The 27,968-nt window shown below is 42.8% G+C and overlaps 1 protein-coding gene across 1 annotated transcript in view; it reads left to right on the plus strand.

The window, feature by feature from the left end:
• Positions 1-27,968, plus strand: part of LOC128718782 (zinc finger protein 665) — a 69,610-nt gene that overhangs the window by 3,106 nt on the left and 38,536 nt on the right. The window contains exons 2-16 of the mRNA XM_053812398.1: positions 6,297-6,347; positions 14,517-14,641; positions 14,717-14,784; positions 15,095-15,286; positions 15,465-15,589; positions 15,687-15,807; positions 15,881-16,370; positions 16,466-16,697; positions 16,737-16,968; positions 17,729-17,814; positions 17,899-18,244; positions 18,320-18,372; positions 18,430-18,675; positions 19,163-19,242; positions 19,345-19,574. Coding sequence (XP_053668373.1) covers positions 6,297-6,347; positions 14,517-14,641; positions 14,717-14,784; positions 15,095-15,286; positions 15,465-15,589; positions 15,687-15,807; positions 15,881-16,370; positions 16,466-16,697; positions 16,737-16,968; positions 17,729-17,814; positions 17,899-18,244; positions 18,320-18,372; positions 18,430-18,675; positions 19,163-19,242; positions 19,345-19,574 — 2,677 coding nt within the window. The remainder of the gene's footprint in view (positions 1-6,296; positions 6,348-14,516; positions 14,642-14,716; positions 14,785-15,094; positions 15,287-15,464; positions 15,590-15,686; positions 15,808-15,880; positions 16,371-16,465; positions 16,698-16,736; positions 16,969-17,728; positions 17,815-17,898; positions 18,245-18,319; positions 18,373-18,429; positions 18,676-19,162; positions 19,243-19,344; positions 19,575-27,968) is intronic.

Consider the following 27,968-nt stretch of genomic DNA (forward strand, 5'->3'; position numbering starts at 1 on the left):
TGCCACCGATCTGCCTCTGCTAGTGTGTGATGATGGGGAGAGGTCTCGAACACGTAGTACGCGTGTACCCACCTCTAAACCCGGAGCTGATGGTGACCACCGGTGTGCAAACTCTCATACACACCGGCACGCTGTTTCTTCTGCTACTTGCCTACTGCTGTCGCTGCTTGGCGTGATTCTTGCTGTTGTTGTTGTCTGCCAGCTGTCCACCAGGGTGGTTCGTCGTTCGTTTCTGCTGCTGCTGCTGCTGCTGTTTCTCTACCAAGTGTTGCTAAGAGTAAAGAAAATTGTGTTTTACAACAGCAACTGACAACTCAGCGCTCAGTGAAATTTTCATTAGCACTTCGGCGTTAACGTCGTCATACATCCGAGTCACCATTGGAGTAAATCCTTGATTAATGGGTTTCCGTGGACACATGCGAAAGAACAGCAGCAGTAACGAGAGTTGCAGTAGCACGGAAAGACAGTACGCGCGCAGAGTCCATCAATCACAAGCGCGTGTTGGCCAAATGTGTGGTACAGAAGGGGGTGAACTCTGCGAGCTTGGAGAGCATTACGTCACCTTCGCCGAATTTACTACCAAACCCAATTAGGTCGGAAAGCGTTCTTTTTATGTTTGGTTATTGCAACGGTATGGAGTTATTTGAAGACCGAAGCCCTTAATAACAGGTTTAAGTCTGATAAAGTGAGTCTACGCTGAAGCTTCCTTTGGAGAGTTTCTGGAGCTAAAACATTATCGAAGAAAATAGAATCCGTTTATTATTTGGCTGCTTCAGAACAACGGCAGTGTAAAAAGTTTTTAGTTGTTGATAAATTTGAGACCCATTCTCCCTTGCATAATCATAAAAGTCGCGGTGACTACCAGCGCCCTATTGAGAAGCTGATTGCGTCATACAAAGCGCTTCCGATGTTCGGAGTTGGCGTCTGTGTATGAAAATTATCATAAAATTCATGGTTTTGCTCTGATTAATTACCTTCCCTCTATTGCTGCTGCTACCTCTGAAGGAATATTTCTCGAAAAGTTCAATTTTACGCCAAAAACACCATCAAATATGGTACAATCAAGCATTTTTCGCTTGCCATCGAGCATTATCCAAGATGGCCGCTTTTCATCGAGCTCAGAAAACGGGCCTGCGTTTGCTTACAAAATCAATATAAGGGTGTGTGCGTGTGCTCGGCAATGAACAAATGAGCGCGCGAGCGAGACGGGCAGATACGTACTGACGCGACTATATGTACAGACAGATGGGTGCGAGTGTGTGCGTGTGGCATAGCTTGTTGGTTGTATATAACCACATCATCATCATTAGCTTACGACGTAATTTTTCCACTGTTGAGTCACCCTGTACGGGGCAAACACACAGCCGCACATATGCACACAACGATGGCGTTGGTGTGTAGATTTATTGAAGCATTTTTAGCGGGATGTTTTTCCGATTCCCTTTCCATTAAATAAAATATGATATTTTGCATCCGTTTCATAATTTTGAAAGCAGGCACAAGCTAACGCGATGATTCATGAATCGTTTATTATTTTTTTTTATAATCTGACCATCGCAAATCTGATTAGCATTCGCGTGGTAATGACATGACTTCTAACCTTACTTTTTCCCTGTACAGACTGTCCACACTAACGCAAACACTTGTATCGCATGCATAGAAGTGATTAAGCGAGAAAAAGCAATGGCTGCTTCTTATTTTCGTTCATGGGATGAATAAGAAAGCGAGCGCCTTGGTTGTGTTGAGAATAAACGCCGGGCAAGAGCTCGAGGTTGAAAGGAAACGGAAAGAAACAAACACTCGTGCATCGTGTCTATTCGTGTACCTATTGAAACATACATAGAAAATATATACGAACGCACATTTGCTACGTTGCCGTTGTGTGCGAGCGTTACCTTCCTTCTCTTTTTTGTCGAGTGCTCTCGTTCTCGCAGTTAGTGGCAGTGATTCTTTCCTTCTCGCTCTTTCTCCCTCTTGCTCGGCGTTGGACGGACGGGTCACGCGTTTTGCGCATGATCGTGCATCCCCGGTTCGTTGGTTAGAGGAGTGTGCAGCTGTGCGAGCGAATCGTGTGATCTCTTTCGCTCATGCTGAAGCACATTTCATCGTGTGCTGTTTCTAAGGTGGACCAGCATAGGTTTTTTGTTGCCTTTTTCCTTCTGCGTGGAATGCAGAGTGCATATTGACTACAGGAGGAAGCAATCAAATCTTTGAGCGCCGTGAGGAGGGTGTTCTGTCATGCATCAAAGCTCATAACTCTTCTTCCCACAACAACCACTGATCAATCTTTTGTCTTGTTGACGAGCAAAAGGGCATTGCTGGGGGCGAATGATGGTGATGTAATGAAAAAAAAAGATGCAACCGCCTTCCTTAAATTGATTCGATTGATATTTAATTAAGTTTGTTTGCAAAGGAATTCGCATTGGAATGATGCGTCTAAGGAGGGAGTCAATGGCGTGGATCGAAACAGAGACGATCAATAATTGGTTTTGGTTATTTTGGAAGTGAAATAGCTGATGAGCATTTTTCGCTTCGGAAAAATAAACTCTCTTAGGCACAACATTGTAAATTAAAACGAAAAGGAACTCACACGTCCACCTTCTCAAAATGCAATTCCATTTGAAATGCACGTGCTGCTGCTGCTGCTGCTGCTGCAAGTGGTTGACACTTGACGTCATCATCCTGCATGTGTCGATGAAGTACAAATGTGTGTGTGTGTCTGTACTCTTTGTGCCATTTCGGCGGGAAATTCTTTTGGGAAATTGGTTATTCCATAGCTATTTCCTCCCATTTCTGAGCTCTCGTCACAGAAACCACCATAACACGCACGATGTTTCGAGATTTAAATCAATGCCAGTTAACATGGCGTTACTTACCACGCTCACGGATGTTCAATGGCTGTCCCGTTCTTTACCTTCCATGTTAAACCGCAATATTACTTTCCGCTCGCTTGCAAAATGCAATTTGTTTTCACCAGCGTGTGCGCTTATGATGTGTGTTGCGTCACAACATGGTGTGCCAAGGGAACCATCCCGATGCGATCCGCGTCACCCGTACCAACGTCCATGCTCAGGCCTTTCGGTGTGGCAAACGTGATCCGCTCGTGACTATCGGTTCGTTGGTGGGTTTTTCCCCCCCCCCCCCCCCCCCCTACCTTCACCCGTGCCCAACACTGTGGACAGCAGGGAGTTGGTTGAGTCTTGCAGCAGCAGCAGGAGGTGGCAAGGCAGATAGTTGCAAACTAACGAGCGCAGGCACTGAAATTGGCCAGGGGTAGTACATGCTTTAGCTTCCCGACTGTGTGGTAACCACACTCTTGAGACCGCGTAGTCGATGGGCAGGAGGACCAAACGAGTGCCCTCCCATGTGCATGCAGCAAGGCTTTTTGTGCTACGTTTCGATTGCTTTGTAGGTACATTGGGGTTTTTTGACATTTGAGTCGTGTACGGTAATTTGTAATATGTATCTCGCAACCGTGAACAGTGGAAGACACTCGGGCACGGTGGTTTCTTGTTGGGAAGGAACTTTACAAAGGTTGTTTTAATATGATCGTAGCCTTTTAAACTAAATTTCGATGCATTATTTATCTTATTTTCATCTTACTTACTGGGAAACTAAAGTACCTTCACTGATGACAGTAAGTTTTTGATGACTTCTTTTACCTTTGGTACTTCAATTGCTATGTTTGTGATACAATTGCAAAGGCTTAAAGAATAAAGCTATCCGAAGAACTAGGCTAAACCTTTACTCGACCGATTACACTCCGGAGATAAGGAGCCCTTTCACTGTTTGGAGAAGAAAATGTCATGTGAAGTATGGTTAAGGCTCCAAAAGATTCCCAGCAATACGGTCCAGTCGTTCTTTATAACTAAAAAAAAACATCCGTTCCTGTTTACCTCCTTGCTGACGACAACGCCCGTCAGCAGACCGGGACAGTTAGCGACAGCGTAGCGGCACGGCGCCTTATGCTAATGGGGTTTCCATTAGCATAACATTCCCGTCCGGATCTCGAGAACCGTATGGATGGTGGAACAACATTCACCACTGGTACTCATCAGTATCAGTGTCTGCACCTACCGTGTGCCCGGGATGTGTTGCTTGTTTGCAGTGGGAAATTCCTTCAGCTGTTTGTCCACAACGCCCTCCACGTCTCTGTCGTGTCCCGCGAACGTTCTTGCCAACGTGCCTATCACGTGTTTGGTAATATTACTTTGTTGTTGTCAGCATAATTTCGCAATGTTAATTGTCTTATAGGGCACAGACAGACAGTGTTTGGAGACTGTCTCCATGATGGTGGTTTTGTGAAAGAAAATTAAGAAGGAAATAACTGAATTTAATATTTAATATTTAATTTCTTAATGATTTACTTCCCTCAAAAGATTTGAGAGGGTGTTTATAACATCCTTAACACTCCCTTAACAAAAGCGACCCTAGAGGGGGCAATCATGACCCAACAACTTGTTGTGTCGTAATGGCATATTGTCTAAAGCGTTCACACATCTCCATAAAAAAGGCAGCCAAAAATCTGCTTGTTTTAAAGTATTCTCTTTGAAATGAAAAGTCCCCCGGTTCTCGGTGCTAGTGTGGTAAAAAGATGGTTAGAAAACAAATCAAAAATTCGCCCTGCATAAAGGGAATTTTGCCGCACAGAACAGGCTAACCGCATTATCGTGTTTTGCCTGGCTGCGTGAAGCGTTTGCGTGTCTGTGGAGTAAATGTTTCCCAAAAAGAATTGCACGAAGGAGGAGAACCAACCTTTACATGCACAGTCACTCTCGTGCCCTAAACGGAGGTTTCAAGTCTACTGTTTTTCGATGCTTTTTTTTGGCTATGTTGCACAGTCAAAGCATAAAGCCGGCTTCTTGCTGTTCGCTTCTGCTGTCCCTTGTGCAAACTTTGTTCTCCCGTTTTGTGGTAGGAAAGCAAAAAAAAAAACCACTCGCTTTGGTTCGTGTTTTGTTCCTTTTGCCTTTTCAATGATGCATTTGGAATTGCATTTGATGCTGCTGCTACTTCCCATGTGTTGGCAAAGGGTTTGAAGCGGAGGAAAGAAAATGAAGCGACAAGAATTAAATTATTTCCTTCGTTTCGAGACCTTTTTTGTTTTGTTTGTTGTATTTTTCATATTGAACGTCTGTGCAGTAAGCTTCCACCGCCCAGCGTGGTGTATTGGTAGCGGTAGCCGATTTTCACACGACAGGACCGGTCCAAATTCCCATCCGTACCTAAACTTAATATATAAGTCTGATTGTTAAAATAATCCTTTTTCAGTTGTTTTCGTTAAAACAAATTCCTAGGCTTAACTTTTCTTGTCATTTGTATGGTTAGTTGTAAGGGAATAAGCTTGGAAACGTCAAAACGCATACAAAAAAAAAACTGGCTTAGAGTATGATTTCAATGAGTAATGACCAATAAAGAAGAAAGAAATAACTTACAGACAACGAAACCTTTATTAGTTTTCTTTACCAAAAGAGCGTTACGATTTCTATTGCACTAATCGAAACTTTCTGTTCGTCACGCCATCTATCGGCTTGATTGAACTCTTTATCTAAGCTAGGGCCACATGCCGCTGAGATGGGATTGGGCAGATAGGTTAACATATTTGAAAGATTTTGATTTCCATACATCAACATAAATCGCTTCTCCTTCCCGGTTTCCAACTCACGAAACACCAACACCAGCAGCTTGATGTGAAGGGCTGTTGTGAAAGGGAATTCGCGTTCATGCCTTCTGCTTTAGGCCAAGAATGCGTGTGTGATATGTGAATAATGCTAAAGGTGGTGTTTGCGTGTGCTTAAAACAAAACGGGACTCGCTCTTTACGCAAAAATCGTTCATACATATTCATCCTGCCAATTTTATGCCTTCATCGTGTGGGATGAGAATGTTTTGATATTTTTATTTTCACTCAAAATGGTTAGAGAATCGGAAAAAACGAAACAATCAATAAAGAGGTTGTAGTTAAACTATGTGAAAAAAACATTAAAATATATTTAAACCCAATATTCGATATATATCATCTTTAAACTTTGGTTTGGATCGTTCATTATGAGCGCTATCGGTACATTTAGCGCCATAAAAAAAAATAAATTCGAACGAAAAACGTCACTTACGCCTTTAGTTAACCTGTTGCACTTACTTGACACCTACCTGCAATCGTTGCATTTCGTTGCATTTTATTTATTCATCCGGCTGCGTACCGGCCGAACAGTATGAATTCCAAGAGTGTTAACCTTCCCTCCCAAACCTCGGACGCTATTTACGCTCCTGTACCAACACAAATGACGCCACTTTTAGGTCAAGTTCTCGGCCGGTGGCGGTAAAACCGTGTATGTCGGTGGTGGATGTGTACGTGGAAAAGAATCGACCTTTAGCAGTTTCCCAATAGTTCCTTAGGTGTGTGTGTGCGTGCCCTGCACTGATGGTAAGGTTTGTTTTGGTTAAGTTGTACGGTGTTTTATACGTATTTTTAACATTGTCAACACCTTCAGTAGTTAGTTTAAACACCACAGAAACACACCCGAACCCCAGAGCACGCTGAGTGTTATGGGTACGCCTTGGGTAAATTCAATAAGAAAAGACCCAATTTTCTTTTGCTGGAGAAACATTACGCCGCCAAGTTTGCCTTTACACTCGACTGGTTGTCGCTTGAGAATAAAACCACCCAACGTCTTCGCCCAGCCACACACTCGCAAAAGCCCATGTACAGCAAACCCATTCAAACATTCATGTTGATGGTGTGCAGCATAGTATGCTTTGGAATGAGCTGCACCACATCAAGGGGTGTTGCGCGAAGTAAAGAAATGTGCGTGTGTGTGTGTGTGTTGGAGAGTAAGATGAAGACGTTCGGTTTGTTAGAGAGTGAGAGGGGGGGTATGGTGAAAATACGCGTGTGCGTTTGTGCACACACAGGACACAACACAACACAGCGCCCCCAGAGTATTGTGTAGAAGTAGGTAGAAGTGTGTTCCGTGCGTAAGCATGCACACACCGGCGTTACCATTCTTATGCTTGTGTGGTTCACCGCGTGTGTGTGTGTGTGAGTTTCAGCAGGATTTTGCTGTAAGCCCATTGAGAGAGTAGTCAGCACTTGTAATACACAGAGCATGTATGGGGTGTGTATAGGGTGCTTTGTTTACTAACAAATCCATTGTGCGTCTTATTTGACAGCTGAAGATGTTGGTTGGTTTGTTGATAGATGACAATTTATATTAATTGTTAAAAAATATGTATAAAATTTAACACATAAACAGCATAATTAAGCACACTTTTCCAATGTTAATCGCATGGTGTTTGCTGGTGTGTCTAGCCACCCTGCATGTATGTACACAGGACACACACGGAAACACGTGCTTCAATCGCACACCAATCCGTACGTGTGTGTGTGTGTTTATGTGTGTACTCCGGACATCAAAGTATGCGGTGCATGGGTGTTTTGCTTTTGATCGAGTTTTATACATGGGTGCGTAGAGGTAATATTGCAAAGCCTGCTAGGTTTTTGATGTGATAGTAGGAAGTTTCTATCCGCTCGGCTCACATTATTTGCTGTGTTTGTGATTGCATAAAATGTTTATGTGCACGTGTGTGTGTGTGCAAATGCTTTATGCTGCTGCCGGTGGCGCTAACAACACACTTTGCTACAGACCAAAAACAAAACAAATAAACAAACACAGCGTGACAAGTGCAAAAGACGGTTTGAACTTGAACTTGGCATTGGAAACGTGTCTTTGGAGGGAGGGGGTTGTTGGGGGCGGGAGGGTTTCTTCTTTCAACATTGTTTGGATGTGGGGATTTTTTCACTAACGAATTCCTTTGAATGAAACAATGAAACTCGTAAAAAAGTGAGCGTTATCCTTCAAGCGTTCTTCAAAAATGCAAATGAAACATGATTATGGGGATTTGCTGTGTGTTTTTTGTGTCGAATGACGTCAATTAATATGTTATGCTTTTCTAGATATATTTAAGATATTTAAGATAGCATTAAGATCAACGTTTTTTTTTTGGATACATATTTTTGTCAATTAAACTAAAATACTACTTCCAATATTTGACATCATCAATTTAGCGTAATTGATTCCGAGAGGAGTTGGATCGTTCATTTAACATCTTGTCTGAATTTGTGCCATCATTCAGACGCCCAATCGGAAGAAATTAACACAATAAATTGAACTCTATTCGTCTCCAATTGATGACCACAGCGAGCGAGATAGAACATTGCCAGAGATGAAGGACGTATTTGAAAAAAAAAACTGATGATGAGCATGGCTGAAAATGTGCTCGGCGAGGTTTTACTGCGGAGGAACTGTAACGTAATGCTGTGGAAATTATAAATTGCCCGTTTTTCCAATCGACACTGAAACCGAGATAGAAACGCCACCGTTTCGGTACGATTACTCAATCGATTTCATTATGTGTTCGGGCACGGTTTCAGATCCGCGATCAAGATTAATATGATCGGCGCTCTTCTGACGCGGATGCTGTAGCGGCGCGCCGGCCAAAGACGGAGGCAACAAGCCAATATTTCAAGACACACTTAAACGCGGGTGTCGAGCGGTTCGAAATGAACAGAAAATTGATAGTTACAGTGAAGGTTACGTCACGGGCAGACAGCGGGAAAACACGGTCGCAATGAACGCGGTTGGCATCATTTCAAGCCTGAACTTTTTCAACCTTCCGTCTCCATTACACTGGGGGCTCTGTTTAATATTCCAACTGCAAACCGATGGCGTGTGATTGTGGTTTATTTATTGCCCGTTGCGACATGCAATAGGTAGTTGTTCGCACTAGGAAGCTGTTACGAATACTTATTTTTAAGTATTACACTGTATGTAAGCAAAATATATCTCGTTAAGAAGATCTTATATCGTATCATTTCTTACACTGACTTACTTATGCCTCCTAACGACCCAAACGAGCATTCCATAGGAACTGGGGTTTTTTTTTTGTTAACCAAGTTATTTTTTTGTGAAGCTTCGTGACTTAACTGTGAATTTGGCTTGTAAACAATGGCTAAAAAAATGCCATTGTTGAGTTGTTTTATGGTTCCTTCTAGAGATGGGAGACTTTAATTCTTTTAAACGATTTAAATTCGAGTTAAAGAGTTAGAATCAAGATTTCACTCTTATGCTCTAAACTCTTGAAGATTTCAATAATTTCAAATCAGTGGTCTCAGTCTCAGTCCCATGATTTAAAACGTGAGTTAATTCGCGATTTAATTCTTTACGGCGACCTTTACCTCACTCCCTCCAAAGATTTTATTCATTCTTTTTGTTGGAAGCACAAATAAATGTTTGTTACCACAAGCATTAGCCTTAGAGAAGTGAAACAGCAGTCCTCCTCCCGTAGAAAAGTTTTCTTGCAAGAGGAAATTATTGTATTATCGCTTTTTATTACACCTTTACGAGCAAAACGGCAATGGGAAGATATATTTTACATAATCACACTAAAGGTCGGGCATTATTAGTTGTACGGTTATCAAAAGCATAAAAAAAACTACAATTCAATACATTTTTTCCGGTTGTATTTATATTTTAGTATGCATAATACGCAATTCCAACAAGGTTCAAGGTTTCACCTAGACTCATACGAATATTTTCTAAATATAAAAATTAAAAATAAATTATAATACTACAATAGAACTATGCAAATTGAACCCGAAACATGAGCTTGTTTATCGGCTGGTGCTAAAACACTGCCATAATATACAAGCAGGGTGGATAAGCCTTCTCATGTGAGGCGTTTGGCTGTGCATGTTGTTGAGATAAGCCTTGCGGCACAGTACAATCTGCTGCTGAATACGTTCGATTGTAGCTGCGTTTGAGCGGTTGAATCAACTGTAGGTAGAAACGGCACCATTCATACTCCAAACGCTCATATATCACCCTGTGGATATTAGTTTATTATTTTCTTTTCCCAAACCTTCTCCTTTTTTTGCTTCGCCTCACCCATCCATATACGTCTAATAAGTGGAGTTTGCGGATGCATTCATCTCTTTAAATAATTATCATACCCGATTGTGCGAAATTTGTTCCGGATGCTCAACAAATGGCTCGCCAGAGAGAGAGAGGGAGGGAGCAGCTTCATTCAGCAACAACAAACCTTTATGCCGTACGTGCTTTAACGCCATCCATGCAAAGTTCGCATGTTTTATGCCCCAGCCATTAGCCTGCTAAACTATTAACACCGAGCGGACAAACACCAAACGGTGCTGGTTCAGTGTGTACAGGGCGCTATTATTTCGCGAAATATGAATACACAGCTTGAGGGCGACAAGTGTGTTTTCGCCAGGACCGAGGGTGGCGTAGTGGTGGCATTTTGCTTATCTAATGAGCTTCTTTTTTTTTTGAAGAGCGAGCGAAAGAGTTTGCACACAACACACCATAAAACATCGCCATATGGGTTGGTTTTTTAACATATTTGAATTTTATTACATACGATTTTGCATGTTTTTTTAGCAGTCGATTGCAAAAACGAGGTCTTTTTGAATTTGTCGAAGCACCTAAATGCCATTGAACACGAAAATGTTGCATCAAATATGAAAATTGAGGTAGTAATGTGTGAAAATGTCATTAGTTTAAATGACTTTTCTTACGAACGTCCGTAAATGTGTTTGGAAAAATAGATCCACCCAATGCAATGGTACGCAATCGGTTGTTTTCCCGCCAATTTCCCATTCGGATTCCCCCCCTTTGGTGTGGTTGAGCGCCACCATTTTCCAGCTTTACGGCCAGGGGTTTGCTGCTACATACACCAAACAAACAAGCTGAACACTGTTACTACCATCACCACCACCACACCTTGCTCGTAGCACGAGTTTATCATCATGATTCCGACGTGATGTGATGTTAATACACCCGCAGCAAGACTGCTCGCTTTTCCCCGGTCAGGCCCGCGTGGACCAGTGGGCGAAAGTACGCAAGGTGAGGGAGCATTTTGTTTGGCGAGAGAGAAGCCCGCGGCCTGCGGACTTGAATGAAAATGTGTTGGAAAATTCCGCCGCATTTCCCCCATCAGCCGTGGTTTCAATGAAAATGAAGCGAAGCGAGGGTGAGTTTTTCGTTCATGGGGACCGGTTGGTTGTGTTGTCCTTTCACCACGGTGCCATAGCCGAGACGAGTGTGCGTGTAGACTACTATGATGCGCGTGAGTGTGTTGGAAGCTCTTCACCCGGTCAGGAATGCAGTTTGCTTGAGGAACGATACTCCACTAGTCAGCATTTTCACATTGTTTGCATACTTTAACATGTGTTTTGAAGTTCTTTTTGGAGTGTGAAAATCATAACAGAGTCGAACTGTAGACAATTTACCCTTCGTTCCGTAGTCTTAGTAAGAATTCAGTCCAATTTTATAATTTCAAACAATCTGTCAACTCGGGGGTTATAAACGCGCGGCTTGCAAGCTGTCAAAATCTGGGCTGTTGAAATTAAATGCTCTCGATTCAGATTTCATTTGCTTGCAATTAAAAATTCCCAAATCTGTCAAAAAATGTCCGCAGTCAGTCAAAATTGAATTGTAAAAGCCTGTGAGACACTACAGTAACAAATCTCTTTGAATAAAAGTTTATCCTTTTAAATACGCTTTAAATCTCGATCTGGCCAAATTCATGGAACAAACTTGAGTTTTGTTGATTGGTGTCTGTTTCTAGCCGATCAGATTATTGTCCTGGAGATGGATGGACGTTCAGGAGAGGGAACGATTTTGAGGAGTTTATATAAACAAAGTTAGGACCAGGGGGTAGGACGAGACACGTCACGCCACTAACCGCAGGGATGAATGATGAATAATTACGATCGATTGTCCTGTGGAGTCCTGGTTGGTTTGTGGAGCGCGAGAATCTGATACTCTCGAATCATCATCATCATCATCCTGCTTGCTTGTTTTGGCTTCATTCCTTACTCCGTTACCTTTTGCATGAAGCTGACCGTTATATCCAGTTTTTGTTTTGTTTTCCTCGAACTCACCGAAGTTGTTTTTGAAACAGGCTGTTGTGTGGTAAACTCGATACTATGATTGATTTGAAGGGAATTGATTCGCCGATGGGCAGATCGCATCAAATTTTCCGAATTTTCCGTTACCTGTAACGTTTCCCATTACTCTTGCCCATGTTTGTTGCCAATGCGGCAAGGGAGGATGGTTTGTTGTTGACCAAATTGAATCATGATGTTTTGATAATGAATTGCATTAGGCTGTTTGCTGGCTATTCCAACTCGATTTGATTCCTTTTTACTAATAATTTCTTAAAAAAAAGATACAAATGTACTAAAAGATTAGCAAATGGCTCATAGAAAAGACATTTTTTCACTCCCTTTAAAACATGTAACAAAAGGACCCTCAAAGTATTCGTAAATATTAAATAAATGAGCATTTTAAAATAAAGTCTCAATAAGTCTAGAATATTGTAATGTAATACATAATGATTGAATGAATTGTTGTGTGCCGTACCTAAAAATTATCAACGCAATTATTCCTTATTTATTTCTGAGGAAGGATAAGGGAAGAGAAGGTGTGTGTTGGAGTTTCCTTCTGTCTGATTTCCATTCAGCAGCGGACCTTTGACATACACCCACAGCGAACATGGCTATAGGCAGTTTTCAAACATCGCCCTGTATACAACAATCGGTACACCCTTACACACGCCTTTGCTCTCCCGTGCAGATGTTATGTAGTGTATGCTATTATTGTTCAAGCGTCGATCGCTCCCAGGGTGGTGTTGGTGGTGATACGCTGGTGGTGTAATGTGATGTTGGTGAGGGGGCTTGGTTATTTGTCGGTACAGTGTAACACCGTGTGGCTCTCCTGCTGTAGCATAAGACCATCGAACATTGACGGCGAGACGCGTACCGCCCCGTTGCTTTCACTGGCGTGTGTGTATGCGTTTGGCTTGGGCTGGTGGCATGGCCAACAAACACGCGGGGGTATACGCTTGTTTGTGTGTTGTGTGTGGCGGGGGGACACCCTGGGCAATGTGTAGGAAAAACTCGTTTTTCAAGCTTATCCACACAGCAGCAGCGCACGCCAAATTCCGCTCCATGTGTTGTGTTGGCTGGGTTTGTTTGTAAACATGTGCTTTCTTATTTATGCGCGCGTGCTGAGAAGAGATCAGCTGATTTTGCACAAAAAGCAATCATGGAATTGGGTCATCATAATGGTGGTTCGATCGGGGTACGATCGTGCATTAGCATAGCAGTTTAGTAGGAAGTTAAGGTGGAAAATTACCAACCGCAAGTAGTAGTCGAAAGCAAATCTACAAGAATGTGTGGGTGTGCCCATACTCTCACACAACCGCAATATCGACGCGACATAGTCTGCAACATAATCGTGCCTTTTTCATTAACATTGTTATGTTTCCTTCCCGGGGACGATAAATACACACGTATACATGCGCAAGGGGAATGTGCGTCGTGTGCGGGCACGGCCACATAGAACGAAGTGTGTGGACATATTCCGCAAGAACTGTGGTCCGGCAGTGTGTTTGTGCCGCTCCTTGATCAGCTGTTTTTGACATTCCTTCTTAATGGTGAACACATTTCGGACGAACCATTTTTAACGCTGAATATTCGAAATGCCGTAAGCAATCGTTGAACCGATTTTATTCATTTTTTTTCATCTCTTTTTAATATTTATTTTAGTTTTGCTTTTTTTTTTCAAAATTTGCAACATAATTGGAGTAATGAAATTTTGCTGCTTTTTGACTTGCAATGTTTTTGCCTTTCTGCTTTGGTTTAGTTGAGCAATGGTAAAAAACCATGCCTACATAAACAGAAAAAATGAACGATAAAAAAACAAAACAAAACAACAAAAGAAAGATATAAAACAGCGATATAGATGTATAACTAAATTAAATACACCAAAAATATGCCATTCGATACTCATTGCAATGTTTTGCTTGTTTTTTCTTTCTCTTTTTCTCTATTTCTTCGAACATCATCATGATCATCATCGTCATCAACATGTTCCATCTAACGATCGTTCATCATCACCCGGCAACAACTTAAAAAATACACAAAATCAACGCTTATCGCATCGCGACACCTTCAACACTGTGTGTTTATGGCATGGAAAAATATCCTGAAAACTCCACCGGCACTGGAACTGGAATGTAATCAAAACATTGGCAAAATTGGAACTGCTTGTTGCGCCGCTATGTCCTGTTCGGCTGCGTTATTGTATCGGGCATTGGATTTAATTAAAATCGTTTCTACATAATTCGGTGTTTGGAATCTGGTGGAACCCGACGTGGATAAACACACACAAACACACAAATATCGGCTCAAACGCTCAATCCACAAACATCCTCATCACGGGTCCAAACATATCTGTGTACCAACCGCCAACAAAACCGTACTGTTGTGTTGTATTGGCCAATAATGTGTCTGTGGATTGCGTGGGATGCGTTTACGTTTTATGCTTTCGCGTGATTTCTTCTCCCATCATCATCGACCCTCCCGTTCGTTCCTTCCTATACCTGTGTACGTGGACCTGGCATGTGGACTAAAACAAATAGATGCCATACTTGCAGCTACCGGACGGGGCTAGCATTTTGCTGAAGGACGGCAAGGGTGCGATCTCGCACGCCGGCGGTAAAAGCGTCCGACGTATGATCCTCGTAAACGATTCATCCACCCTGCCACAAGGAACACAACGGTAAGTTTGCTGCACCGTTGCACCGAACTAATCGGATGGTTTGTTAATTTTTAATTGTTCGATCTCTGATTGCAGGATAATTGCTACCAGCGGTACAGCATCAGCCGTCTCTGCGGGCCATGCGAAGAAACATGAAGTTATACGTGAGCATATTTGATCCTTTTTTTTAAAGCGTGCATGCAATGTAGTTTTTTCATTAGTATTGTATGATATTTTGATACTTGAAGTGGTCAAATTCACAAACATTCACATCCGTTACTGTGAAGTTTTTGCAATTCAGTAGTAGTTTCCATCAATAATTTACATTAAGCGTCAGCAGAGTTGCCAATAACCATTAATCACTGAAGGGCAATTCCCAGTAGTATGAACATTCGGAATTTGTGAAATTAAATGTTAAATCAACGAATTCAAAAACTGGCAATTGATTAAAACAATTCGATACTACCACTGCAGCAAATGGGCAGATTGACTCAAAGACGAAGACCATCCTCACGACGAGTGGTGCCGGTGCATTCATGTCCCCGATCGGACCGATTCAGCTGACGGCGGAGGAATGCAACGATATACTGATGAAGAGGGCGGCCGCCGCAGTTGCTGCCAACAATCAGCACGCCATCACCAACAACAACGATGGCCAGCATACCTGTACGTGGTTTTATTTTGTGTTCTTGTAATGTTAGTCATTGTGCGCTCAGGGCATACGTTCAGAGCAAATTAATGAATTGTAATCTTTCATTAATAGTAAAACGGTCGCACCGTTCTTCATGAGCGACAAAGAACTCATCCATTGATGAACTAATTGAATCATGTGTCTATATTGCAGCGATTTCAGTCCAAGTGCAAAAGGTGATTCAAGGGCTGGAGGAGGGTGATGATTCACAGGCCACCACCTCGAACCACCAGATGAAGATCGAACCGACACTAAGCATTTCTCCTAAGCTGGAAGCAGTCGAAATGGATTACGTGAGTATCTGTGCAAGCAAGTGCAGGGGTAATGGAGTCTGATTGGTGATCTTTCTTTGTCGAATAGAATGAATACGTTCAGCAGGAAGCGACTACACCGACACCGAATGTGGTCCCGAAGGAGCGTCCGTACTCCTGCGACCAGTGTGGCAAATCTTTCCTACTGAAGCACCATCTAACGACCCATGCACGGGTTCACACTGGTGAGTGGACTTTGCTAACTCCATCACACTTTGTTCCGTTTATTCAATCTACCGTTTCTATTCTGCTGTGTAGGTGAGCGTCCTCACGTGTGTGTCCACTGCGGCAAAGACTTTGCCCACAAGCACTGTCTCAACACACATCTTTTGTTGCACTCGACCGAACGTCCGTACCAGTGTCAGGAGTGCAAGAAGAGTTTTACCCTGAAGCATCACCTGTTGACACACTCAAGGGTACACTCGCGCGAACGACCCTTCGTCTGCGACCAGTGTGGTCGATCGTTCCCGCTGAAGCGCCATCTGGTGACGCACAGCAAGTTCCACGCCGGCGAACGTCCGTACGTGTGTGCGGACTGTGGTGAAAGTTTTGCCCAGGACGAACATCTGGTAATGCACTCAAGATTCCACGGTTCGGTTAACCCGTTCCATTGTCGCGACTGTGGTGCAACCTTCCCGCGCAAGTTCCAGCTGGTAAATCATGGCAAGATACACGGACGCGTACCACATTCGTGCACGCTTTGCGGCAAAGAGTTCTTACAGAAGCGTACTCTTGCTGCACACATGAGGTGAGACGGTGGTTTCCTAGCCTTCGAAGACACTAGCGAAGCGGTGCAGGTCGCAAATGGAGAAATAAATTAATGTCCAAATTTCTTCCTTTCAGAATCCATACCGGCGATCAGCCATTCCCGTGCATTGCATGCGGCGAAGGGTTCCGCACCAAATCGGAGCTGAATGCACACAACCGTCACACGCACAGTGGTGTTAATCCGAACTCGTCCAACACCACCATCATTACGACCAACTCCGTTGTCACGTCGAACGCGCAACAGCAACAGGCCCAGGCACAAAGTCAACAGCAGCAGCAGCAACAGCATCAGCAGCAGCACATCGATGTGAAACAGATCCAGCACTATCAAGGCCAACAGCAGCAGGTGCAGGATGTTGCAAACGGAAACATCATCACGACGATCGCTGCCACCGGCCAAGGATCGCCTGAAACATCGCCAAAGCCTCAGTACGCTTGCCGTGAGTGTGGCAGTGCGTTCAATAGTCGGGAAGCGTTGGCACTCCATCTCCGTCTGCATACCGGTGACAAGAGTCTCATGACCGATCTGTGTGCGCTAACGGCAGCGATACCGGGTCATCTGTTCCCGGCCGTCAATCAAGGTAGGTCAACAGCGTGTTCGAAGGGTGGATTGAGCTTTTGTTAGGATATTTTATCAAACATGATATTTACCTTGCGAATGAACTATTCCTTTAAAATACGTTCATACTAACAAATTTCTCAGTTATGGTTTCCAACAAAAAGGAAGAAATGGCGAATTAATCATTTGTAACCGTACTTTTACTAAGTCATATAACAATACACAAAACTCATATGAATGAAAGAAAAAAATACTTACACACACACACACACACACACTTTCACCTTCATGATTCCGGGCAGGTGTCAATGGTTGTTTAATATTTTGTTCCTTCGGTGTTTCTTCACTTGTACATATTTTATTTTGTTTTTATGTTTTTTCTTCTCTTTTTCATGTTCTTCTACCACCACCACCACTACTACTACCACTACCACCACAACTACTACTACTACTACTACCACTACTAATGTTGTTTTTTCCCCTGTTCACTATTTTTAATTACCTTTCATCATTATTTTTGTTTTTGCTTGGTGTGCATTTTGTTTGAATTTTCATCAATTAACTATCTTAATACGCTTTTAACAATCTACGTTTTGTTCTGATTAAATTTCATGCTTTATTGCGATTGGTTAATTGAAATTCTTTCGTCGCCTTTGGGATTAATGCATTTTTTGCAACCTTTGTTTTAAAATCGCCTCTGCTATCATCATTTCGTACACGTTTGTTACTATTGTGGCGATAAGAATTGAAAGTTGAATACCCGATGGTTGGCAACGCGGTGAACGGTGACACGATCATGGCGACAAATCCCGTAATACAGAACTCTTCCTTTCCAGTACAAATAATCACTTCCTCGGGGCAGGTTGTGCAGCAGCTTCAACCGCAAAGCCCTCCCCAACAGCAACAGCAGCAGCATCAGCAACAGCTACAACAGGCGCAGGTAGTTCAGCAACATCAAACACAAACCGTCGTACAGCAGCAACAACAGACCCAACAGCAACAGATTCAGCACCAGCAACAGCAGCAGCAGCAGCAACAACAGCAGCAGCAGCAGCAGCAACAACAACACCAGCAACAGCAACAGACAGTTGTCGTGGCACAGACCAAACCCAAATCACACTACTGCACCCATTGTGGCAAAGGATTTGCGGCCAAGCACGGTCTGCTGTTGCACAATCGTCGCCACCCGAACGGTGGTTGCACCGTTCGAACGCACGTCTGCGAGTGCGGTAAGGCTTTCTTCCAAAAGAACCATCTGATGCTGCATCAGCGTCAGCATCTGGAACAGAACCAACGTACGGGCGGTGGAGCGGGTGGAGCGGGTGGTGCTGGAACAGGTGGCCAGGCTGGTCAGCAACAGCAGCAACAAGCATCCTCCGGTCAACAGCAACTGGTGGTGGTAAGTTCTGCCCACGCGAGACACGTATTAGGAAAGAATTGTTTTATTAATTTGCCGAATTCTCTCCCGAATCTTTTGCAGATTCAGGCAACCAACCAGGAATCGTTGGTACAGCAACAGCAACAACAGCAACAGGCGGCTGCTGCCGCAGCACAGCAACAGCAACAGGCGGCCGCTGCGGCGGCCCAGCAACAGCATCAGCTGCAACAGCAGCAAGCTCAACAGCAGGCGGTGGCAGTTCAGCAGCAACAACAGCAAGCTCAACAGCAGAACCAGAACAATCAGCATGCGATGCGCAATCTGGTTATTGCGAACCAGCCCGTGCAGGTATCTTATGTAAAGTTACATTGATGCTTCCCCTACACGAGTGTGTTGATGTGGAACTTTTGGATGTAAAAACAGAGAAATAGAGAAAATGCGTATATCGAGCTCTATAGTAGATAGTGCATGGACCCATAATCGGTATGGGAAATGTACAGGCTTCCACATAATTCGTAGCTTTGGGATGTTATCCATTTTTTCTTGGACAAGGAAGATTACAAATGAGCTCACTATCACTTTCGAAACGTTGATTGCCCTTTGGAGCCAATAAAATTACCAATTCAAGTATTGTTGTTTGTCTAGTTCTGCTTGTGGAAGTGCTTTGATCTGGATCTGCCTGGACATTCTACAACATTTTTACCTTAATATTGTGCCTGCCTTTGTGTGCATGACTGTGTGTCATCATCGTATTCATCGATACAAAATGGAGGAATGTGTTGATACTAATCCAAATATTGTTTCCATCTTGCTCCTGTCTTCCGATTTCGGCTAGGTACAGGTCTTGGAGGGTAACACAACTCAAGTAATCAAGTACGAGATCATCCACGATACGTCACGCCAGTCAAACGTTGAGTGAGAAGAGGCGATGCTCCGTATAACCAAACCGGATGGTACGGAGGAAATGAAGAAGGTATTCATACTGAAGAACGAGATGGGATGAAATTTGCTTCACAGTGGTGGCCCTGCTACTAGTGCCGCTGCTGTCGCTACCGCTAATGCCGGTGTTGTCGTTGCCGCACCCCATTCCTCTTCCAACGTTTCCTCCAGTGCCGCTGCGCCCGTCGCCGTACCGTCGTCGACAGCCAGTGGCGAGATGGGGAAATCTCATCAACACCATCATCACCATCTGGTGGAGGGAACGGTAGAAGGCAGCGGTGGAGGAACAGGAGCAAGAGGACGGGCAGGTGAGGGTCACTATATGGTGGCGCAGCATCACACAGCAGCGGTGGTAGTACCGGGGGTCATTGAGGAGACAAATGAAGACGATAAGAGTAGCATCATCATTAACCATCAGCATCAGCAACAGCACCACCATTCATCCCAGCAACAACAGCATCAACAGCAGCACCATCTTCACTACCAAGCGCAACAACATCAGCGCCAGCAAGAGGTGGTGGTATCGGTTGGTCAGGCGGCGGCAAGCTTGATTTCACCAAGTGATCATCATAACTATGCTGCTACCGTTACCGATACGCGTCTCGTTTCGACCAGCACCAGCGCCACCTATCATACGTACCATCATCAACATCATCATCATCAGCAGCAGCAGCAGCAGCACCATCATCACACATCCGTCGTAACCCTTCAGTCTGGCGCAGCAACGGCAGGTGCGGGTGGTGTTGTAGCTGATGTTAGCGGTGGAACAACCGGTCAAGATCAACATCTCCAGGACGTTGTCGTTTCGACGGCTGGTATCGTTAAGCATGAGAAATTCTAAGAAAAGTAAATCCTCGATCCACGATCGAACAGGTATGCAACTTTGCATACGGCACTAATGTAGGTAATGTGAAAATAGTTTTTTTTTCGCTGTAGATTATTTTATGAATTTCAATCCTCCTTAAGAGAGATGCATCGTACAGACGAACTTGCATTGTCTCAGGACGTAAGCACCATGGTGTCATCTCTGTTGTGTCTCCTCGGTTACACTGCAAAGGCTCTTGTTCTTTAGACGTCGAATTTATACAAATATTCTATTTTTATTGCTATCTTTTGAGCTTTTATGCATAACTAAAACTTTTTCCTAATTGTAAATTGATCCAGTGCTTAACAGAACAGAACAAGAAAAGAAAACCCGCCCAAAAGGATGTTAATCTTTCTTTCAACAATTAATATTTGAACCCCACTAAGCAATGTCGTTTACTTCGACCATTATTATTGATTTTTTCCCCTATTATCTTATCGTTCCCTTTCTTATTTTGTTTGCGATTTTTCCGAATAATAATCTATTCCCACCAAACAACGGTTTGATACGGTCAGTAAGCATCGTGCTAACGAAAAAACTATAATCTGCGAAGAATTGTATGTTATATTACATATACATAAGCACTGCTGCGTCATCGCAATCCTAACCAATGTATAACGAATGTCAGAGAAAAGGGAAGCAAAATGATTCAACAGACTTCAACAGGAAGCGAAATTATTGTTTATTAGCGTGAATTTTAGGAAGATTTCTGTATCAAACCGGATTAAACTTGGATAAATCATGAGCGTGCTGCACTATCGGTCGATAGCTTACGGCTTCGGCTGTTGTTTGAACAGTTTTTGATTTGTATAATACTTGATCAACAATTTATTCACTTTTTTGCGCCATATATAGGATATCCTATATACACATTACACGTCCGTATTTGTACAGTGAAGAGATTAAATCGTGAAGATTTATCCGTAAGACGAATGGTGGTAATTACTGTTTATTGGGGGTAGACATGTAAAATAGGCAAACAGTTGTAAAAAGAATTAAATGAAAGGTAATAAGTAATCTTCTGTGTCGACTGCTTAACATCATCAACAGCGTAATTAGACGTATAATTTGGCACATAGTCTTGAAAAGAGACCGTGTACTTGTTTTAGAAAGCCAGAATCGAAGGTGCACGTTAATGCATGGATTAAAAGTAACAAAAAAAGCAACCGAAAACACGCTCGTGTCCATGGGGTGGAGCGTAATTTAGTAAACAATTGTGGTGTATGTGTGTGCGCATTAAATTTCAAAAACCATGCCATAGTTTTTCTACTGAAGCTGAAGTTTGTACATAAGAAAACGAATTCAATAAGCCTTCTACAGTCTGCTGCACCAAGGAGAGAAGGTTAATATTTTGCAAAAAAATAGATGATAGCTTCCCACGCCACATGCTACTGCATTCAATGTTCACACGCATTGAGTGTTATTAATGAAAAATCATATAAAAAAAACACACACTCCCCACAAACCTCCGGAGATCACCATATCCTGTATTAGATCGTGGCCATAGCAAAAGAGGAATGTTTAGTAGAGCAAAACAGCATCGTATCGTGGGTATATGTGGTGTAAGTAAAATGCTTGATTTCGGTTTACGTTCCCGATCCTATTTAGTAAGGCAGTTACTGTTTTAAACGGGAAACAATAAAGGATTAAAACGAGGATCACTAACCTTGTACGTACAAGAGCAGGATTGAAGAGATGCATCGATACGTTACTGACAGTGTACGGTAACGGGAATCAGATACTTTATAGTGTGTGTGTGTGTGTTAATTCCTAATCGTTTGAATCCTGAATTACTATTATTTTAACTTTGCAATTACGTTTTTGTACAACAACTTTACCTCGTGAGGAATATGAAGTTGTCCAATGAAATACGACGTACACATATTGATATGCAGTTAAATATTAATATTAGCCATACGTACCTTTTGATGATTTAGCATTTGAGTTTGAAGCAAAAGCGTTAAGAACGAGAACTTGTCACATTGAAAGTGTAAACAAACGGTCTACAGGAAAGGAGGAACACGAAACAAAGAATTCGCATTGTAGATTATTTGAATTGGTACTACTTTTCGTTAGTTTAGTTAAAAGGAATTCACATATTTTATATTATAGATGAGCTTTTTTGCGTAGTTTAGTTAGTTAGAGAACGTTAGTCACAAAAAAGACCCGCCCCAAAACATTCATTTCGTTTGTTTTTGTTTTTTTTAGTGGGCTGTTGCAACAACTTTTAACACTGTCTCTCCTAGTGTAGGAACTAAGATTTCTATATTGCGCGCACGCTTCGAAATGGGCACAAACAATACGAATGGTTATGGCAATTGTAAATGTTACAAATAACGAGATATGGGAATGCAACCAACAAACAAACAAACAAAGGCAACCGGCGGGAGTGTGTGTAATTGTATATGAAATGATAATAAGAACGACCGTGTACTAAAACTGCATAAAGTTGTAAATCGATGGGCTTCTAAAGCCGTTTAGGATTAAGAGGCACATATTAGCACCGTAAGAGGGAACGCAACGGACGTGTGTGTTTAAGTAATAGATGGTAAAGCATAACTGGTCAAATTAAAGCGGTTAAAGCGGTGTGCAACCAATAGTAATGTTGAATAATGAGGTCGAAGGGATAGCACCCCCCAGTACTACTGCACGTGTGTCCCGATCGTGAAGCAAGATAGCCGGTGGAAGCGTTGAGTGTGGAGCGCGGTATGTAATTTTTTGACAGCGAATAAGCACATAACCACACACAATAAAGGCACTCCTAAATGAAAAGCAGTAGTTGTGATGTTTACGCTTTGTTTTTCTTTAACGGCAGTGTTGGTATGAGCTTTTTTCGTTGAAATCGAGGTCATTAATCATCGTTATGCAGGAAAATTTACACATGCGTGAGATAAGTAGAGGGAAAAGAGTTTACAATGCAGTTGAAGAAATACAAAGTCGACAAGGATCATTTTACTACGAAGGACAAAATGATGCAATGGAAAGTTCGGTACGATGTTGTATAAACTAATTCATGTGAAAAATAAACGACACACTCACACACGGTGGATAAATAAATGAAATATTTTAACTATAAATATCTAACTTTTCTCTTGCTTAAGTTTGTTTCGTCTACAGTTTTGTTTGATGTAGATTTTCGATGGATTTTCGGCTTCATCGTCTCCGATACCTGGAAAACATCCAGGACAGGTAATTTGTAGGACTGATCATGGCTAGAGACTGTCTAGCATTGGTTTCCAGGTTCTGGTTTAAACATAAAGGAGTGATCGATAGTGCATGATCGATGAATTTAGATCGTTGCAATTTCTTTCCTCTACATCCAAATCACGAAAATGCCCTCTCTTTTATTCATCAGCCTGAAAGTGATATGACTGTGACCATTGTAGCATCAAAAGAGTTGAAGTATTAAGTATAATATATATGAAATATTGTACAAATGTTCGATACTCGAACATCTTTATCAATTTTTTCAGTATTTATAGGAAGTCTTGTAGACATATTGTCAAATGCTCAAAACACGCGCACCACACTGTAAAGTACACTGCCAACAAAAGTGACTGCGGAGAAAAAGAAGAAAAAAACACGCTTTCAAGTGAGACAACAACAATAACAATACCTATGTGCTCTCGTTCTCACATTCCTACCGATTACCTTACCGCCTTCACTATCTCATACGCGCGCGTTATTAAACGTTTGATCTAATCGAATTTTTATCGGAAAGATGAAATGTTATCGGTAAAACAGGGGACAAATGTTGTTTTGCTAACACACGGTCTGGAACAAAGTGGTGAACCATTCGCGATTATTCATTTGTTTATGTTTGTGCGAAGCATCCAGCGATGGTACTGTATTGAATGTGACACGCACACCATTACATTACGTGTACGCAGTGTGATTTTTCGCATCGCACGTACAGCAGTGCGTTTGGTGTTCGGGAAGGTAATCGATGATTGTGTACGTGTGATTTCGCTCTCGTTTGCATCTTTTTCATTCGCACACATGCTCGTGTGATGCGTGAATACATGCAGAGTGCAGAGAGAAACATACACAGAGAGTGAGAAAGAGAGAGAGAGCGTGCACAGAACGGTTCCAAAACAGTGATAGTTTCTCGCTGGGACACCGAAAACCAAACACGCAATTTGGTTTTGTCCGAAGAAATCCATTCTCTGGGGGAAATACGACGGGTTCTAAAGCGCGTTACTGGTGCAAAGATTGTGCGAACGGGACTGTTCATCGTGGGTTAATCGCAAAGCAACCACAGAACAATAGCTGCTGTTGCTGGCCGCTGCTTGAAACGTGAAGAGCAAGTCGCAAACATTCTAATCAAAGTAACCTGTGCAAGGGAGGGGGAGCCAAGCGTTGTGCGCTGTGTGTAATCGATGGTGATCGACAGCGAAAAACCTTATCCGAAAGTGGCCGAAAAGACAAACACAACCGAGAGTCAGACAGTCGGTCGCCAGCTGAAAGGAAGGGCAGTTTGTGGGTAGTGTGTGCAAGGGAGTTAAAGGGGTCCGATTCTTTCCGTTTTTTTTTGGGGCAAGGTTTGTGGGGCAATAGTGAAGCGAAAGTGACGAGCGCTGGCCAAACAGAAAGTGCAATTTTCCTTCCGTGACAACGTGTGACAAGTGGTTTCCGAGTGTGTCGGTGCCGTGTGTGTGTGTGTTAGTGTGTGAAATTGCTGGGAAAACCTTCCTCCCCATCGAATCATCCAACCTGCGAGGAGCTGGCAGGGAAAACCCCAACTCGTTTCAAGCTGGTCGCAGATGTTGTTGGGAGAGAATGTTCCTGGCCCTTCGGTGCTGTACCGTACCGCACGAACCATATCCTTCGTTGTGGTTGAAGAATTGGAATATGTTTTAGGATGAGAAAGTAAGTGTATAAGAAAGATAACATAGCTGTGGAAATTCGATTTCAAAAGCGTCTGTTGAGGGTAACTTCTTTCACAAGTAACGAAATGAAAATTGTTATCGAGTAATTCGCATGTTGTTTTGACATTTGAGCCCTCAGATTCGTATCCCAGTAGGCGAGGCGATTGAATTCTTTGGATTCCCGTTTATAGATAGATGTTATAAGCATATTACTAGCTTTCCCAACATTTATTATTAAACTCCCAACGTCTATAAGATAGTATTTTTACTATATTGCATACAACCAGGCGCTCTAACGAACGCCATGAGTGCACGTCTTCAGAGGCGGAGAGATGTTACAATGCGGGGGTTTCCTGTTGATTCCTGTGTTGGTAGAGATGGCCTACTTGGTGGCCCCGCTTACAAGGGTTTCATCGATAAAAAATTCGTACATCGTTCAAGTGAGAAGTCGATCAATAGTACGGACATCCACTATTACTAGTGGGGACCCCTACTATCTTTACGCTTAGCGTCTTCCCTTAACTTAGCTCTCCACTTAACGTACCCCCTTTACGCGATTATCCTATTTTGTTAAAGAATTTGCGGTTTGCGGTTTGAACACAGCAGGACTGGTTCAAAATCCCATCCGGACCAATCTCCCCTATGCCGAATTACGAATAAATAACGTCAACGTAAGCCAGAAATTACAGGGTTAGATCTCTTGAGATTGTTGTGCCGATAAAGGAATGAGTCCAGGACCCAGGATTTAAGAAGTTTAAAAGGCAATTTCTGTCGAGCATATCGACAGATCCGATCCACCATCTAGATCTCTGACATTTCCACGAAACGTTTCACGATCGTTTCATTCAGCAGTAGATCTTCCTAGCTGAACTCCAACACCAATCTACTCCAAGTTCCGTTTTTTTTCTTCTTTTCTCTTTCCCCGCTAATTAACCGTGTAGTCGTGGCGCTTGCTGTATTTTTACGCGTTACATAATACATAAACGTGGCCGGTTCTGCAATGCTCAAATAGAATCGCGTTGTTTACGTTTCAGCATCATACCTTGCCGCACATTGCATCGCCACCTCCCACCAGCAAAGATCCGGCCGGTGATCGTATTCAACGCAAGTACACCCTGTTCCGCGAGCGCCTTTTGTGAGTGCGCGTGGTGGTTGAAGAAGTGGTGCGTATGAGCGATAGAAGCCAAAGCAGAGGAAAAAGAAAACGATCGTTTATCGAAGCGTTGATTTGATTACAATTCGATTGAGCGGTGGAAGGGCGTTAGCGGAAAGCTGGGACATTGTAATCTTTAGTGGCAAAGTGTTCTGGTTGAAGGTTGATACAAGCAGAATTGTTAGCCGCGTCAAAGCGAGTGGTCAAGGTGGGTTCATGTTCCATCAAGACAACAATCAACACAGGAATCTTCAGTATTCGGGTAAGTCAAGATCTGTCAAGAAGGATATCGGAAGAAGGAAGGATCGGATCTGTCCCCTATCATCGCCAACATGGAAACATTATAATTATATCAATAAATAGATCTGTCGTCTGTTAAAACTCTCGCTTTATAATTGGAATGTCTACTTTCATCCAAATGGCTCCCCGGTCATTGTCGACCTTCAATCCAATGCGAAACGATTGGTTGGTTTTAACGCTGGGAAAACAATGTTCGACCCCTGAAGTAGCTTTTTCGCGATGCAATGAAATGAATATTTATGCTGAAACATTCCTGCAACCAAGCGTTCTCTACCATTGGGGTCTCCCGGCAGGACGGTGTTTCGGTTAAATTATGTTTCGTCCGTTTCAAAACAAAGCCAAACACGACCAGCTGTGAGTTTTGGCTTTTTTTTAGGCTTCTGCTCTCTGCGTTATGCTGTAGGAGTTGTAACTCGGCGTGGGTTTTCAGCATGAGCATTGTGCGCTGAAATTTTCCAGGAAAAGTAATAATTTAAGTGTGGCGTTGTTTCGAGACCCTCAAGAGGCATTAGTGTTCGCGAACGGTTAATACCGGCACTTTAAAGTGGTTTATTGGTTGGAGGTGGTATTTCAGCCAGATTGTGGAAGTACACAATCAAGTGTTTAGATGTTTGTACTTTCCGAAGATGATTCCAATAAGAATTGTAATGAAAGCAGCTGTACATCTAGAAAGCAACTTAAATATTTCTTAATTGGAGTGGATATATCAATTGCCTAAAGTTATGCAATCTGCATGACAAACTTGTTCTATTGAACCGTTTGTAACGTTTCGATATTATGGATAATTATTTTAAACATAATCCTTGTTGACATCCTTATCACTACAGCTACCTTTATTCTTTGGATTAGAGTTGCAATAGGATAGTATTCATCAATTTCGATTAGGTTTTTTTTTGTACACTTCCTGCCATTAATTTTTGTCGAAATTTCGAACTGTATTCGATTACTGTCCCAACCTCCGGCTGATCCTTAACTCCTGGGGCAGTTGCTATAAATCAAAGAAATTGGCACCTTCAATGTGCAGCTCACGATCGGGACAAAGTATTGTGGAAACGTGCAGTAACTGCAGTGCAAAACAACAGGCCGTGGAAATACAATCGGAATCACGCTGTGGGATGCCGAGAGGAAAACAGCAACAGCAAATGATGGAAAAATCAATATCCATCCCTCTCGGGGGGAGTGTGGCCTGGTATGCCATCGATTTCCTGGATAGCCCGGGCAATGGTTGCCGTCCGCGGCGACCTACCGTTCGGTCACGTTTAATCGTCAATCGCGTGTCATGCCCTGTCCTACCCGTCCTGGCTGGTTCACTTCTCGTGCCAGGGGTTGTTCGCTTGTAAGCGTTCAAGTTCAGCAAGTTTTGTTGTTTTGTGCGGTGAAGCTTTGTGGGTGGAAAACTCCCGAAGGATAGGATCGGAGCTATTCGTCCGTGGTGAAGGGTCTAATGTGTCATGTTGAATTATAAATGGCAAAATTACGGGCTGGGCTGGTCTGATTGCTGTTGGCCGATAACGTT

Source organism: Anopheles marshallii, chromosome 2 (assembly GCF_943734725.1).
Source record: "Anopheles marshallii chromosome 2, idAnoMarsDA_429_01, whole genome shotgun sequence".
NCBI classification, from domain to species: domain Eukaryota; kingdom Metazoa; phylum Arthropoda; class Insecta; order Diptera; family Culicidae; genus Anopheles; species Anopheles marshallii.